The sequence below is a fragment of the Abramis brama genome (genome assembly GCF_963993115.1).
Source record: "Abramis brama genome assembly, chromosome: 1".
Lineage (NCBI taxonomy): Eukaryota > Metazoa > Chordata > Actinopteri > Cypriniformes > Leuciscidae > Abramis > Abramis brama.
The window spans coordinates 40,725,282-40,740,314 of NC_139963.1; the positions used below are offsets into that span (position 1 = coordinate 40,725,282).

At 39.6% G+C, this 15,033-nt stretch overlaps 1 protein-coding gene across 1 annotated transcript; it reads right to left on the bottom strand.

Moving 5' to 3' along the window:
- Nucleotides 1-1,642: 1,642 nt before the first annotated feature.
- On the bottom strand, nt 1,643-13,747 carry colgalt1a (collagen beta(1-O)galactosyltransferase 1a). Its single transcript, XM_084088219.1, has 12 exons — nt 13,350-13,747; nt 9,167-9,277; nt 8,970-9,087; nt 7,709-7,843; nt 7,411-7,615; nt 6,505-6,624; nt 5,891-5,967; nt 5,677-5,783; nt 5,458-5,590; nt 4,939-5,066; nt 4,643-4,849; nt 1,643-3,474 (listed from the first exon to the last, which is right to left on the bottom strand). Exons 1-12 carry the CDS (start codon nt 13,568-13,570, stop codon nt 3,207-3,209), a joined length of 1,830 nt encoding a protein of 609 aa, XP_083944345.1. The 5' UTR covers nt 13,571-13,747; the 3' UTR covers nt 1,643-3,206.
- Between the last annotated feature and the right edge of the window lie 1,286 nt (nt 13,748-15,033).

Here is a 15,033-nt window from a genome sequence, read left to right on the forward strand (position 1 = left end):
GCGTTTCTGAAAGCAGTCGTTCCCTGTTCCCCTCTGACGGTCACATTAGTTGCATCACGTGTTTGGGATTACAGCACGCTGAAGCAGCTTTTGTGGATAGTTCGTGTTCTTATTGCAAGAACATGACTATCACGCTGTTGAGATCAAAACTCGCCTTTGTCATTACCACGCCCCACCCTAGGGTGCCGTATGGGATGGGTGATCAGAGGATCATAGTGATGGCTTCCCCGCCCGGTAACCAATCCCTGTGGGCCCCTCACTCCTCTATCACACCGCAGCCGGTGGAGCCCCCCGCTGGGTTCCTTCACATGACGCCAGTTACACTGTAAGCCCCGTTCGAAGTGTCGGCTTGCTGCACCATTCCCCTCCTATGGATCGGATACGTCATTCTTGCTCCAGTTCCTCTTAACCAAACCCTGTCGAGTTCCTCCACACCCTTTGGCAACGGACGTGGCGGAGAGTCCAATGCTAGGCCTAGCACTCGTATGCACTGGTGGAACCTGTGCTAAGCTGGGCCCATATGTTGTGATCCCTACGGCGATCCCATATGTGTATTCTTCCACGGTACGGCTCCCTGTGGCGAGCCCGTGTCTTTCCCTTTCACTGACCGGTGTGTCTCCCCCATGTGCTAGGCTGGAGCCACCTCAGTGACATCCCATATGTTGTACTGACCAGTAACACCCAGTCCATATGTGTATCCTCCACATGTATACCTCCCTACGGGCAGAATGTGGCTTCTGCAGCGTATTCCTTTCCAACGAAAGGGCACGCTTTCCCAGTGTTAACAAGTCTGACTGAGTGGGTCTTGCGGAACAGCAGTGACTTCCCTGGCCTAAGCCCTGTCCTATCTCCGCCTCCATAATGCGGGGGGGATCAGGAGGCTTTTGTCTAGGCACTGCAAGGTGGCAGCACTAGTGGCGTTTTAATAGGGATCCCAATCAGTCGACATGTTGCCTACGTCGAACGTGAGCGACTGAAAGGGAACGTCTCGGTTACGTATGTAACTCTCGTTCCCTGAAGGAAGGAACGGAGACGTAGTCTCGTCGCCACTATTGCTGGACCACCGCTGACTCCGGGCTCCGCTCGGCTCCTCAGCGAAAAACAAGTGGTGCGTACATCCACTTTCGTATTTATACCCGCGCTGCGGGGCGGATTGTGGATGTAAAGCTCGCATGCCAATGTGTGCATTGGCTCGTTTAATCAATACTCGAAGATGACAGGCTCCCTAAGCGTGATCCCAATCAGTCGACAGATCGACTACGTCTCCGTTCCCTCCTTCAGGGAACGAGGGTTACATACGTAACCGAGACGTTCCGATTCAAAATCTTTTCAAATATCCTCTTAAGTGTTCAAGCTAAATTTACCCAGCAATGAACCGAGATCTACACTCAAAGCAGTAGTCACATGATCATCTATCTTCATTCAGCATGCAGGATAGTGGTTTGTAAGCCTATGCCAGCATCATCATTTTTGTCTTGTGGCTACGCAGCTGTGATGTAATTAACCCTGGAAGATAGATATAGATGTTGATATGGTGTCAAATAAAATGGTCACGACAATCAGTATCTCTACAGAAATTACATGCAGCCTCCATCTAACAATTCCGCCAAAAAAATAAAAAGAGACATAATATTCCTTTCAGTGATGTTTTTAACCATTATTTATATTTAAGGCACAGTTGGTGAAATACAGATACAGTCACAGTTACAAACATTCTGATAGTATGACAGTGTGACTAAACAGCGCAATCGCACGGATTCACATCAAGCACATTTGAAGCCTGCTAGGCAAAAAAGCAAAGAAGAGAAAACCAATGTTGCCATGTGGAATGTGTGTAGACCTTTCATTTCTGTCCTGATGATACAACAGCAAAACCACAGAGTGAGGCGTGTACGGATGTTGGCTTTGATGAGGGGAAGTGACAGCCTGAAATGCCAACAAAGGTGGTAATGATATCAAGGCCTAAAAATAACAACATCCTCCATGTTAATATAACATGCTTCATGCCTTAAAATAGCAAAATGCTTCATGTGTCTTTTATTATTATTATTATTATTATTAAAATGACTATGTTCATGTCTGGAATGTGAATACTGCAAAAAAAAAAAAAAAAAAAAAAAAAAATTTAATGTGATTTTTTCAGCTTTTCCCCCCAGAGTGATTAAAAGGTAACACTTAACAATAAGGTCCATCAGTTAACATTAGCAATACATTTGTTACAGTGTTTGAACCTTTGTTAACATTAGTTCATTGTAAGTACATATCAGCTCAAGTCTATTAAAGAGGACCTATTATGATTTAGTTATTATGCTCTACTAGAATGTGTTTTCATACTTGAATGTAACATTTTACATATTTTACATTGTTGCAGCACCTCTTTTCCCAGTCTGTCAGTAATGCTCTGTTTAGTTCCTGTCTCTGTGAAGCCCCTCCTTATGAAAAGCACATTGTGCTATGATTGGTTGGCTGGACTAAGTGTGTTGTGATTGGTCAACCACTTAAGCGTGTTTGGTAAACGTCACGCCCCTTACCATAACCAACACACTACTAACTCAACTCAACCAGGCCTCGCTCCCTTTATTTTGCGTATGCCTTGGGTGGGAATTATTTAAATGAGGAATATTGTGACGTGTTCGTTCCCGGAAGAAAACTCAAAACTTTCAGAGTTCAGAAACAGTGCGCACTGATATAGAGAATAACTCCCTCAAGAGTGACTGTGCTTTGTAACTTTGCAGACCTTTTTCATGCTCAAACAGCAACATTACACACTAAAGAAAGTTGAACAAGTAAAAAAAACATAATATGTCCTCTTTAAATAATATGCGCTGATTCAACTTTTTGATTTTAATGTTGATATTATTATTAACTATTATTTATCAAAGATAATAAATGCTTTAAAAGATTTTTTTTGAATTACTATTATTGTTAAGCTGTTAACAAATTGAACCTTACTATAATGTGTTACTGAAGATAATCATACAGTTTTTCAAAGACCTTGCATCTTTATCGCAGGATGAACAGGTGCTGTGCTCATTGTTACCAATTTGATAATCTACAAATTACAGGACAAACATTTAAGCTCAACTTCTTTTCTGGCAAACAACAATAATAAAAAAGAAATCTCTAAAAGGGCCTCTTCTGCTCACTCATATTGTGCTTATAAGGTGGAACGTCCCCGAGAAACGACGTGTCCAAAACAATGTCTCTCATAGTTCGTCTCGGGCCGTCCTGTCCAGAGGAGACTGGAGCACATCTGAGTTTTGGGCCTCTGTGCTGATCTCAGCCTGTTCCCGGGTCTTACCCGAGCGCTTCCTGTCCCAGTCTGTGCGCACTTTCTCATTGTCCCACACCGTGGAGGTTTCAGTGTCACTGATGTACCCAGGTTCGCCTGTGTAGTGCGTAGGGAACACAAGCAAGGGCTCCGCTGAGAACGCTTTCAGATCCCTCGTCTCAAACTGCTCCATGTAATCTGATCTGAAGGTGATGATATTAGATGTGAAAATCTTACATTAGACAAAAGCAAAACATATCATGATATATAATAATAATAATAATAAATACATTTTCCAGCATTTATTCATTTATAAAGGATTAGTTCACTTCAGAATAAACATTTCCTGATAATTCACTCACCCCCACATCATCCAAGACATCCTTCTCATTCGAAAAGAAATTAAGGTTTTTGAGGAAAACATTCCAGGATTTTTCTCCATATAGTGGACTTCAGCGGTTATCAATGGGTTGAAGGTCATTGGGTTGGGTTTCAATGCAGCTTCAAAGGGCTTTACACGATCCCAGCCGAGGAATAAGGGTCTTATCCAGCCAAACGATCGGCCATTTTCTAAAACAATATATATACTTTTTTTTTAACCACAAATGCTTGTCTTGCACTAGATGTGATGCGCCACACATTACGTAATCACACTGTAAGGTCACGTAAGGTAGGGCGAAAAACTCCATCTCATTTTCTCCTCCAACTTCAAAATCGTCCAACATCATTGTTTAACTTTTATGTATACTTTTTTTTGTAAAGGCCATTTGATTTAGTCTCTGCACGGTTGCTTTGTAAACACTAGGTCGGTATGCGTGACCTTTCAACATGATTATGTAATGCGTGGCGCATCACAGCTAGTGCAAGACAAGCATTTGTGGTTAAAAATTATATAAATGTTTATTTTTTTTTAGAAAAGGGCCGATGGTTTTGCTAGATAAGACCCTTATTCCTCAGCTGGGATTGTGTAAAGCCCTTTGAAGCTGCACTGAAACTGCAATTTGAACCTTCAACCCTGCTGGTCCACTATATGGAGAAAAATCCTGGAATGTTTTCCTCAAAAACCTTAATTTCTTTTTTACTGAAGAAAGAAAGACATGAATATCTTGGATGACGTGGGGGGGGTAACTTATCAGGAGATTTTAATTCTGAAGTGAACTAAGCCTTTAAGCACTGGTTTTAGCGTTCTGTGTGTTTGATTGACTGAGATCAATAACATTATAAAACTCACTTTAGACTATAAATCACAGGACCTTGAAAAAATATTATTCTGCAACTTATATTCTAGAAGATGATCTAGGAATAATTTAGCTAGAAATATAAGCAAAGTTATTGGCATATATGGGATGTATACTTGGGATGGGAACTTACACAGGATGCTTATTAAACATAACAGGAAGGAATTCGTCCACGGGCAACATTTTACTGAGTGGTTCTGCTTTGAGGAGCTTTTTGGCTCCTTGCAATGACATCATGTAACCCAAGGTCCAGTAGGAATAGTCCGCCTCCACCAGGTTACGAATTTTTGGTACCGCTTTTTCAGGCCGGTCCACTTGCATCCTCTTCCTCCCAATATAACTGCAAGGGTTCAACATACAATAAGAACAATCTCCAATCAATACATGAACCAAAAAGTGAGTGCAGTCAATGAAAGTAGACCCACTCACATGAGGTCCCAGTCCAGACCATTACTCTTGACCTCACTCATTAAATTCTGCAGGCGTCGCTTGAAGAAAATCTCAAACCGCAAATCATCTTCGAGCACCAGCGAGGTCTTCAGGCCTCTGTCTACAATCTGCGTAGCACAGCACATAAACATCAAAGCTTCTGATGCTCACAAAACCCTTACTCTACATTCACACTCTCTTCCAAAACCCAGTGAGCTGTCTATCTATTCGAGATTATTAACACAAGGCTCTTCCAAAATGTCGGTAGCATATTATCATCATATTAGAATGATTTCTGAAGGATCATGTGACACTGAAGACTGAGTAATGATGCTGAAATTCAGATTTGCATCACAGGAATACATTTTAAATAAAAATGTATTCAAGTAGAAAACTGTTTTTTAAATGGTAATTTACTGTATTTTTGATCAAATAAATGCAGCCTTGGTCAGCATAAGAGTCAGGTAGGTGACTCACTAGATTTTGGAACGTAACTATAAACTGGTATGTGTGCCAGACCTCTTTCCAGATGTTGTAGTGGGACAGGAAGCAGCCCAGCTCTCCTCTTGTGAGAGGTCTGCTGTGGTACGGGTCACTGTAGCCGGGAAGCATGTGGATTCCCATAGCATTGATCTCACTCTCGTTCATGGCTCTGGTGTAGAAGGAGAGGCAGTGAGCAAATGTTTTGTCCTGGATATGAATGCTGCATTTGTTTGACGGAAACAGAAGTGAACTTACTTGCCATCAACAGCAGCGATAATTTTGCAGTCGATCTCTTGCTCTCTCAAAGCCCTCAGCATGCGCTCACGGCGGTCGTCCCGTCGCTTCAGGTTGATCATAAACACCTTTTAAAACACATAAAAGCATTCAATGAATACAGCGTCACCAAAGAACCATTTAATCGCTAAAATGGACCCAGAACTCAAAGATGATGAAATAAAAGCCCAGTTACCTCATCAAAGCCCATTTTGTCAGGGTTTTTGACAGGTTTGGCCAAGTATCTGGAAGGCTCAACTGGAGGATTTCTTACTGTAAATGAAAAGAGGTGGGGTAACACTTTATTTTTGACGGTCCACTTTAGACATTCTTCAACTACAAGTAGCTTTGCAACTACTCTCATTAGAGTATTAGTTGACTGTCTGCTTAATTTCTGCCAACACTTTATTTTGATGCTCCCCTTTAGACATTCAACTGAGTATAAGTAACTTTGCAACTACATGTCAACAGTGCAACAGTGGGTAGTAACTGATTACATGTAATCTGGAGTAGTACTTGTAATTAGATTGTATTACATTTTAAAATGCTCGTAATCAGACTAGTTACTTTTCTGTTGATTACATGTTATTGCAATTTGTAAGTAATCTACCCAGCACAGCATGTCAACTAATTCTACTAACCCTAACCCTAACCTGACAGTCTACTAATACTGTAATGAGAGTAAGTTGACATGTAGTTGCAAAGTTACTTATAGTTATTATAGACTATCAGAATAAAGTGTAACCAGGGGTGATAACATTTGATAAAACATAGGCAGACCTTTTTCTTCTTTGTAAATCTGAAACGTACCATTGACCTCCAGCACTGTATGAATGAAACTGTCTGCCTCGTCTTGCAGAGTGCTGTGGGCACGAAGAGGCACTGGGAGATACCCGTAAGTTTCCTTGTTACAAACAAACATTTGAACCTCTGCAAAACCACAGAGAATGCAATTTAAAGTGTGAAATAATATGCATAATATCCTCTTAAAGGGGTAGTTCACACAAAAATGTAAAGTCTGTCATAATTTACTCGCCCTTGTGTATTTCTAAACCTGTATGGCATTCTTTCTTATGTGGAACAATGTTTTGGACCCCACTGACTTTCATTGTCAATATTCTTTAAAATACACTGCCTGGCCCCCCAAAAAAGTAGCTGATTGGATTTGAAGAGGCAAATGCTTAAGAGTCAATGATTGGATCTTTATTGCAGTGATTATTATGTTTCTAGCATGTTATAGTTTCTTAACCCTAATTGATGGAGCGTTTAGCTTTTCATTTCTTAAACAACCATGTAGGAAGACACATCATGGCCATATTCCAGGATGACAATGGTTCATCAGGCTCAAATTGTGAAAGAATGGTTGGGAGGGAACATGAAGAATCATTTTCACACATGAATTGGCACCTCTGAGTCCAGACCTTAAATTCACTGAAAGTCTTTGGGATGTGCTGGAGGAGACTTTACAGAGTGCTGGACTCTTGCATTGACAATACAAGATCTTGACCAAATATTGATGCACCTCTTGATGGAAATAAATCTTGTGCTATTTTCATCAAGAGGTGCGTCAATTTAAGGTCAACTTAATGTCAGAGGTGCTAATTCATGTGTGAAAAAGAAAGAAATTCATGCAGGTTTAGAACACCATGAGGGAAAGTAAATTATTTTAATTTTGCATGAATTGTGGGTATCAGTGTTTTCTGTCGAGGCACACACCTCCCATGCGGGCTGAAAAAGAGAAGACTATGATGTCGTCAAAGGCCCAGGTGTAGTCTGAATGTGGCGGGTGAAAAGCCAGCATTCTGGAAGCTTCTTTCCGCAGGTCCACCAGGAAAGTCGAGTGCACCATGGGAACGGCAAAGCAACCCCTACGCACTTGCTTACGCATGGGGATGTAGGCAGGAGTTCGCTTATAGTAGCCCTAGTGTAGGTTGATGAAAAATATATAATTTTTTTTCCATATTCCTGAAGAAAGGGTTATGAAGCATTACATACATATACACAAGACCTGTACCTGGGATGACATTCCACACCAGAAGTTTGAGTAGGCAGCACGAGACTCCATCATTGGTGCCACGATTGTCTTGTTCTCCTTTATTAGTTTCCATAAGACGTCTCGGTTGATCAGAAGATTATCACAATCAATCATCTGAAAGATTTAATATAACCTTTTATTTTTTCATGCGTGCATGACCAGGCGGCCTGCAAAAACTAAATTTCTGTCATGACAACTCTTAGAGTGTTTGGCATGGTAATGGATGTGACAATGTTGATACGTTTGATCTTGACAGAATAGATCTGCTACACTGCTGCTGCAGAGCAAGTACACGACTGGCTACTGCCAATACATACAGACACGCTGCTGTGAGCAAGTAAGACATGCCGCTGCTGTACAGTATAGCATACATGAATTACCCAGATCTATACAGGTGGAGCTGGGGAAGGAGGAGGGTTTCTGAAGACAAATGCTCACCAAGTACTTGAAGGTTGAGCAGCGATCTCATTGGCTACTGATCACCATGAAGCAATCAGCTGTGCACTATAGAGAATGATGTGATTGCAAGCAAGTTGAGTTAAGGACCCATCAGCTTGCAACATCTGGAGCAGGGGTGCCCAATCCTGCTCCTGCCGATCGACTGTCCTGCACAGTTAATCTCCAACCCTCATCAAACTCACCTGCCTTTCATTTTCAAGTGATCCTAAAGACCTTAATTGGTTGCTTCAGGTGTGTTTGATTCGGGTTGGAGATGAACTGTGCAGGACAGTCGATCGGCAGGAGCAGGATTGGGCACCCCTGATCTAGAGTTTCATGACAGAACTTTGTATTTCTTGAAGCAAAATCAAGTACAATCATGACTTTTAATCAAACTTTCTGATTGTGCCTGCATGTAAGGGATTAAGTACAGTATGTATATATCATATAGTACACAGCTTTTCACAACATAAACATGAAATGTTGATTTGAGAGTAATTGTACCTGTTTATTATCTTATACTCCATAATGGTGTACAAAACAATTGCTATTGTAACAAGATGAACACTTCAACAATATTACCACAGGCCTACTATTCACATTGATCATTTTACAGTAAATAACAGTCAAGAACTAAGGCACAAGATGGCACCAGCCACGTTTGATTGTGATACGAGAGATATGAAAGAAATGCTGACCTCAAATACTCAGATTACACAGTTTTATGAATTACACCAATGGCCACAAGTCTCTATTTACCAACTTAGAGGTTCATGGTCCTAACAATGAGAATGGATCTCACCAAGATATAGTCTGCCCACATCTCTCGTGCAGACTCAAGCGCTGCCTGCCGCAGCTTCATGACGTAGGCGTAGCGCTCGTTCGTCCACTCCTTTGGTCCTTCCTCATTATGATATTCTCTGAATAAGTAAGAGAAATGCCAGGAAATGCACAAATACACTCATTCCATGAAATCACAAGTGAAGAAACATGGCAAACCTTGGTTCCTCCTTCGGCCTCCACTCCACATAATGGTAGAGTTTCTGTACATTGATGAGCCAGTCTCGCAGTAGGTATGTAGTGTTGTCAGTATTGTGATCGGTTGCTACCCTGTCATTATTGAAATAGAAACATAGAGATGGTGCTCATTATGTGCACTTTACTTTCTACAAAGAACGATATCGGGTAAAAAGTTAACTGCAAGCTTATGATTACCTGCACTAGTATAATCACACCATATTTTAAGAAGATCTTTCAGGGCGTAAGGTATATTTCGACCAGACATAGGGAGAATAAATCAAGAAATACAAAAGCTCTAAATTAAACTACTTCCTTACAGCATAACTAGACTAAAAGTGTTGCAGAACAAGAGAAGTGAAACTGCAAAGCTATCTGGTTATCATAGAAACACAGGAGCAGAGATAAAGTAAACAGATGAGCTAGAGCATGCGTCCTACTTTTCTCTGGCTGTCTTAGCAAGAACAGAGAGTCTCATTACAACATGACTTCACCAGTCCAGATGCGTCTCTTGCAGCAGCGCACAGCTGTGAGGCCTAAGAGTCTACAAATCCAAACAGAGTTTGAATGCCACACGGACCTGTGGGAACACAACTCTGGCCAACAACTACTACTACAGTACAGACGAATGCAAGACAGGAATTCAAGCCGGATTGTAACAAAGTCCATTTTGACACAGTTATATCAGTGGTTCTCAATTTTTTGACTCAAAGGTCCCCAGTTGTCCAACACAATATTCGAAGGCTTCCCAATATTAGGCCTTGTCCGGTATTATTTGCTGTTTTGTATGATAAAGTTGCTTGCTTGTATTGATATTAAATTAACCACCATTCATGTGTGACTTAGGAAGTTTCAAGAACTGTGTGTTCTTCAATTAAAACAAGTTATTGAGGGGAGAAAATACATATTTTTATTATATTAAATAAGAAATACATTTAATTTACATTTGCATTACACTTGCAATTAATGCATATTTTTTTGCATTTTAATTTAGAGTTTGATTATGCTTATATTAATTTAAATACAAATGTCATCTTGAGGCCCCCTGGTGGATTATATGGGTGACAGCATTAAAAAAAAAAAATGCTGATTAAGGTTTATGAACAGTATTGAGTTACGTAATCAGATTACTTTTTCAAGTAACTAGTAAAGTAACACATTACTTTTAAATTTACAACAAGATATTTGAGTTACTTTTTCACATAAGTAGGCTAATGCAAGTTACTTTGTGTTCTCATTTATTGAATGACAGCTCTCCTGTCCCAGTGTTGAGAGAAATCAGGAGTAAGTGCAGAGGCGTTGTGTGCGCTGTGTGAACATGATGCTTATTGTAGCTCTAGAATAATGTGAGAATTTACTCATATCACTCGCAAACAACAGATTCAGTATTACTCAAAAGGAATGAAAACAGTGAAATGCAAACTCAGAATATTACGCAAACCTGAATTAATTAAATATGTTAAATAACACAAACTTTATTCAGTCTCACTTTATTAACTAATGTCTTTACTGCTGACCTTCGATAATTAAATCCAACCATTCTAATAAGCAAAACATCACATTTATTTTTTGCTAAAGTAAGTGTTGAACTTTATTCTCCTGAATGGCTGCACAGCTGAAAGGATTGTAAAAGTAACTTAGCTAACACATTACTTTCCATAAATAATGAAATTAGTTACTTTAGAGAGTAACGCAATATTGTAATGCATTACTACAATGTAACTTAATGTAGTCAGGTGAATTCAGTCATCTTAAATTATGTTTTTCACATGAATGAATCCAATTAATTTGGATGAACTTAATTACCACATAAATAAAATATACAGTAAAGTCTTTTGGCCTTTTGTTCATACGGTGTACATACAACAGAGTAAATGGTGCAGGAAAGAGGAGGGAAATAGGATCTCCAAATGACACAAGCTAGATTCAGTCTCTCATACGGTGGCCGAGAGAGCTCAACGCGCTGCAACTGAAGAAAACACATGCAAATAGAAAAAACACCCGCAAATTAAGAAAACATCTTCATCAGTTTCACAACACATGTGTGCTCCAAATACTCACAACACAACCAAATACAGAAACGCGCTGCAAAAGTTCACAACACAACCAAATACAGAAACGCGCTGCAAAAGTTCACAACACAAACAAATACAGAAACGCGCTGCAAATAGAACAGAACACAACGGAAATGTTTCCGGGGAACCCAATAAGTGACGGACGGACGGCTGGGACGTGCTTATTGCTCGTGAGCTTTACCTATGCCCTACTCTCTTAAAAGGGAAGACGGCAGAGCCCTTGAATTGGGCACTTTGGAGGGAGCGGGGCACTTGTGTGCCATTATGTTGATGAAGGGAGCAACGAAAGACAACGTAATTTCCTCATTATTTTCACCTGGGATGTTCCCATGACAACGCAGCGCGTGTCCATCAGCTGAATAGCTGTCTTACCAGAAATATAGTATTATTGCTGTTAACATAACTGTTGCAAATAAATATTACCAGAAATATAGTATTATTGCTGTTAACATAACTGTTGCAAATAAATATTACCAGAAATATAGTATTATTGCTGTTAACATAACTGTTGCAAATAAATATTACCAGAAATATAGTATTATTGCTGTTAACATAACTGTTGCAAATAAATATACATTTTATACAACAAAGTTTTTAAAATATGCGTTATATCTGTGTGTGAGTGTCTCAACTTTAAAACTTGCCGTCTCATATTTGGACCCTAGCTGCATTCTAACATTTCTTATGAAACTTATTTTAACATAACATGACAAAATGTGTACAATGTAATTGATGTATAGATTAATGTCTTTCCCTCATGTTCTTTTTCTCTATCTTTATTTATTTATTTATTTTAGTCTTCAGCTCATTGTTCTTTTTAGTATTCTTATGACATTGAACTTATTGTAAATACATTTTGTATATTGTATACAAAGTTGTATGTCATAAACGTGTCATCTCTGTATGTTTTGCAAATAAATAAATAATAATAAAAGTAGACAGCTGTAAGCACGTCCCAGTCGGGTCCGTCACTTATTGGGTTCCCCGGAAACATTTCCGTTGTGTTCTGTTCTATTTGCAGCGCGTTTCTGTATTTGTTTGTGTTGTGAACTTTTGCAGCGCGTTTCTGTATTTGGTTGTGTTGTGAGTATTTGGAGCACACATGTGTTGTGAAACTGATGAAGATGTTTTCTTAATTTGCGGGTGTTTTTTCTATTTGCATGTGTTTTCTTCAGTTGCAGCGCGTTGAGCTCTCTCGGCCACCGTACTCTCAGCTTGTTGGAGCATGTGCACTAACCTCTAGATCACAGCTCCAACACCTGACAGCTTTTTATTATTAAGAAAAGCTTAATCCACATGTTGCTTGTGAGACTTTTAATAGACCCATACGCTAAAACACACACACACACCATAAGTAATAATGCACAGTGAGCTAATCATTGTCCATCTGACTGTACATTATTATTCCTCTAACATGGTTGCTAACTTTCTGATTGTTGCTAATTAATTGATTACACTTCTGGAATACTTAAGTCTGATTGGAAATACTTAAACTCTTCATTTAGAGGTTAGATGTTTTAGAATGATAAGTTACCAGTTATTATTCTAAAACCTTTAAACTCTAAATGGAGAGTTTGACCAATCAGAATGAAGTATTGCAGACGTGTAATAATCTAATTATGTTTTAATACAGTGATCAATAACATTTCTAAATCTAAGCTAATGTTCTACATTGTTCACTCTGCCTGTTTCTGCAGAGCCAAATAGGCAGCTGAACTGGCTGTATTACATGTTCCCTTAATTGCCATATGACAATTCAATCAAGGTCAAGACGTTCGAAGCGTTCTTGGAAACTGACACCATTCATTGTAAAGGACAATGACAACTTTACGGGATACATTCAATCTTGGTAGGGATGAATGAGTGAGTCACTCACTCTGGAGAAACCCCTCCCATCTTTTTTTTTTCTCTCTCCAGTTTGTCCCTTCAAGCCTCCATGTTGAGCTGGCAGACAGATGTTCACAGACATCAAAATTAAGTGATATTAACACAGAGACAGGCATTATGACGTGTTCAGAGATTCTAACATCATGACATCACCAGAAACAGAACCGTTACACACACACACACACACACACACACACACTTACCAGAGCGCTATTCGGTCTTTGGGGTAATTGAGGCGCTCAATAGTTCCGAGGAAATGCGGCAGAGAGTGCTGTGCGTTCCTGCAGATGAGAGCGATCATGACTCGGGGAGCTAATATAGGAGACTCCGGGCTCCAGCGCTCCTCATGGAAGTATCCTTGAGCTGGTCCAGGATTCATCACACAGCACCACAGCACCGACACGAACGACACGAACCAGAGCATTCTGCAGCACAGACTCTTTACAAACAGGCATACGAGCTCTTACAGAGTTACACCCAGTTCACGAGTAGGTAGAAAGTTAAAAAGGGGTAACTTTAGTTTAAATAATTCCGCCGACCAAAATCAGCCTGTATTGACAACACTGCAGATGTAAGACCATAAGACGAGCGAGTTAAAGGGGATGTTACGCTGACGTTTAAAGGGGAGGGAACCATTTCATATGCTGGTGTATCACGTTACAATAAGGTTTCATTAACTATATTAGTTAACATGAACTAATAATGAACTGCACTTCTACAGCTTTTATTAATCTTAGTTAAGGTTCATTTCAGCATTTACTACATAATTACAAATTTTAACAAATACAGTAACAAATGTATAGCTCATGGTTAGTTCATGTTTACTTTAACTAGCTAATGTTAACAAATGAAACCTTGTTGTTAAGTGTTACCATAATATCTTTAAATTATAAGCCATTATCAATCTTCATAACAAATTAGTAGTCTTTGCACATTCTATTATGAAAATGTTTCCGTGTATTTAACCCATCCATCAATTTCTGTGCCATTAGCAGTATGGTACCTATTTCTACAGAGCCCCGGCCTAAAGGGACACAGTGGTGGAAAAAAATATGAGATGGGAGGAAAAATAATAAGTCAATGCTTTTGTGTTCTCTCACAAATGTTTTGTGTTCCCACAAGAAACTTTGCATTCACTCATAAAAGCTTTGTGCTCTTTCTCGGGGGAACGCAAACATTTTGCGAGGGAACGCAAAGTTTCTCTAGAAAATGCAAGCATTTGCAAGAGAACACAAAAGCATTGACATATAATTTCCCCTCCCATCTCATATTGTTTTCCTTCCCCATTTCCCTTTAGGGGCTCTGTACTGTACTAAACCAGAGGAAAATGAAAGAGGAAGTATTTGTCTGAACTTACAAAAGAGAGTGCAAAAGTTTTGCAAGCAAAAATTGTCTTTCACAATGAAAGAAAATATTAGCAAAGTCCTTTTAAGGCAGGCCATTTCACTCAGCGGCCATCTTTGAAACGCCTCTCGTGAAGCTATTTCAGTCATGCAGGTATGGCTCCTGTCTCTTTGAATGGGGAAACATCAAATTCTTCAAAGCTGTTCACTAAGCTCACAATTAAATTTTATATTTTAAATCACCAATGAAATCTGACAATTGTCTTACATTTTGTTTTTAAAGTTTTCAGGCTGGACCAGCCAAATGCACATGCGCATACGCGTCTCTAATGGCAGCTGCAGTGGTGCAATTACTTTACAGATTACCGATTGGCTCTTTTATTTAGAAGGCGGGACTTATTCCACCATATTGTGCATTGCACTTTCTCCCATTCATAGTAATAGGAGTGCACCGTCTATTAGCAAGTTTTTACATTTAATTATTATACAACCAGTGTTGTTTTAGTATCTTTGATAAACTATTATCGTTTTTATTACTATTTTG

Coding starts and splice junctions, on each gene's coding strand:
- colgalt1a (XM_084088219.1), bottom strand. CDS start 13,570: ATGCTCTGGTTCGTGTCGTTCGTGTCGGTGCTGTGGTGCTGTGTGATG. Junction 7,616..7,708: donor GGTGTGGAATGTCATCCCAG/GTACAGGTCTTG, acceptor AACCTACACTAG/GGCTACTATAAGCGAACTCC. Junction 4,850..4,938: donor GGTCTGGACTGGGACCTCAT/GTGAGTGGGTCT, acceptor GAACCCTTGCAG/TTATATTGGGAGGAAGAGGA.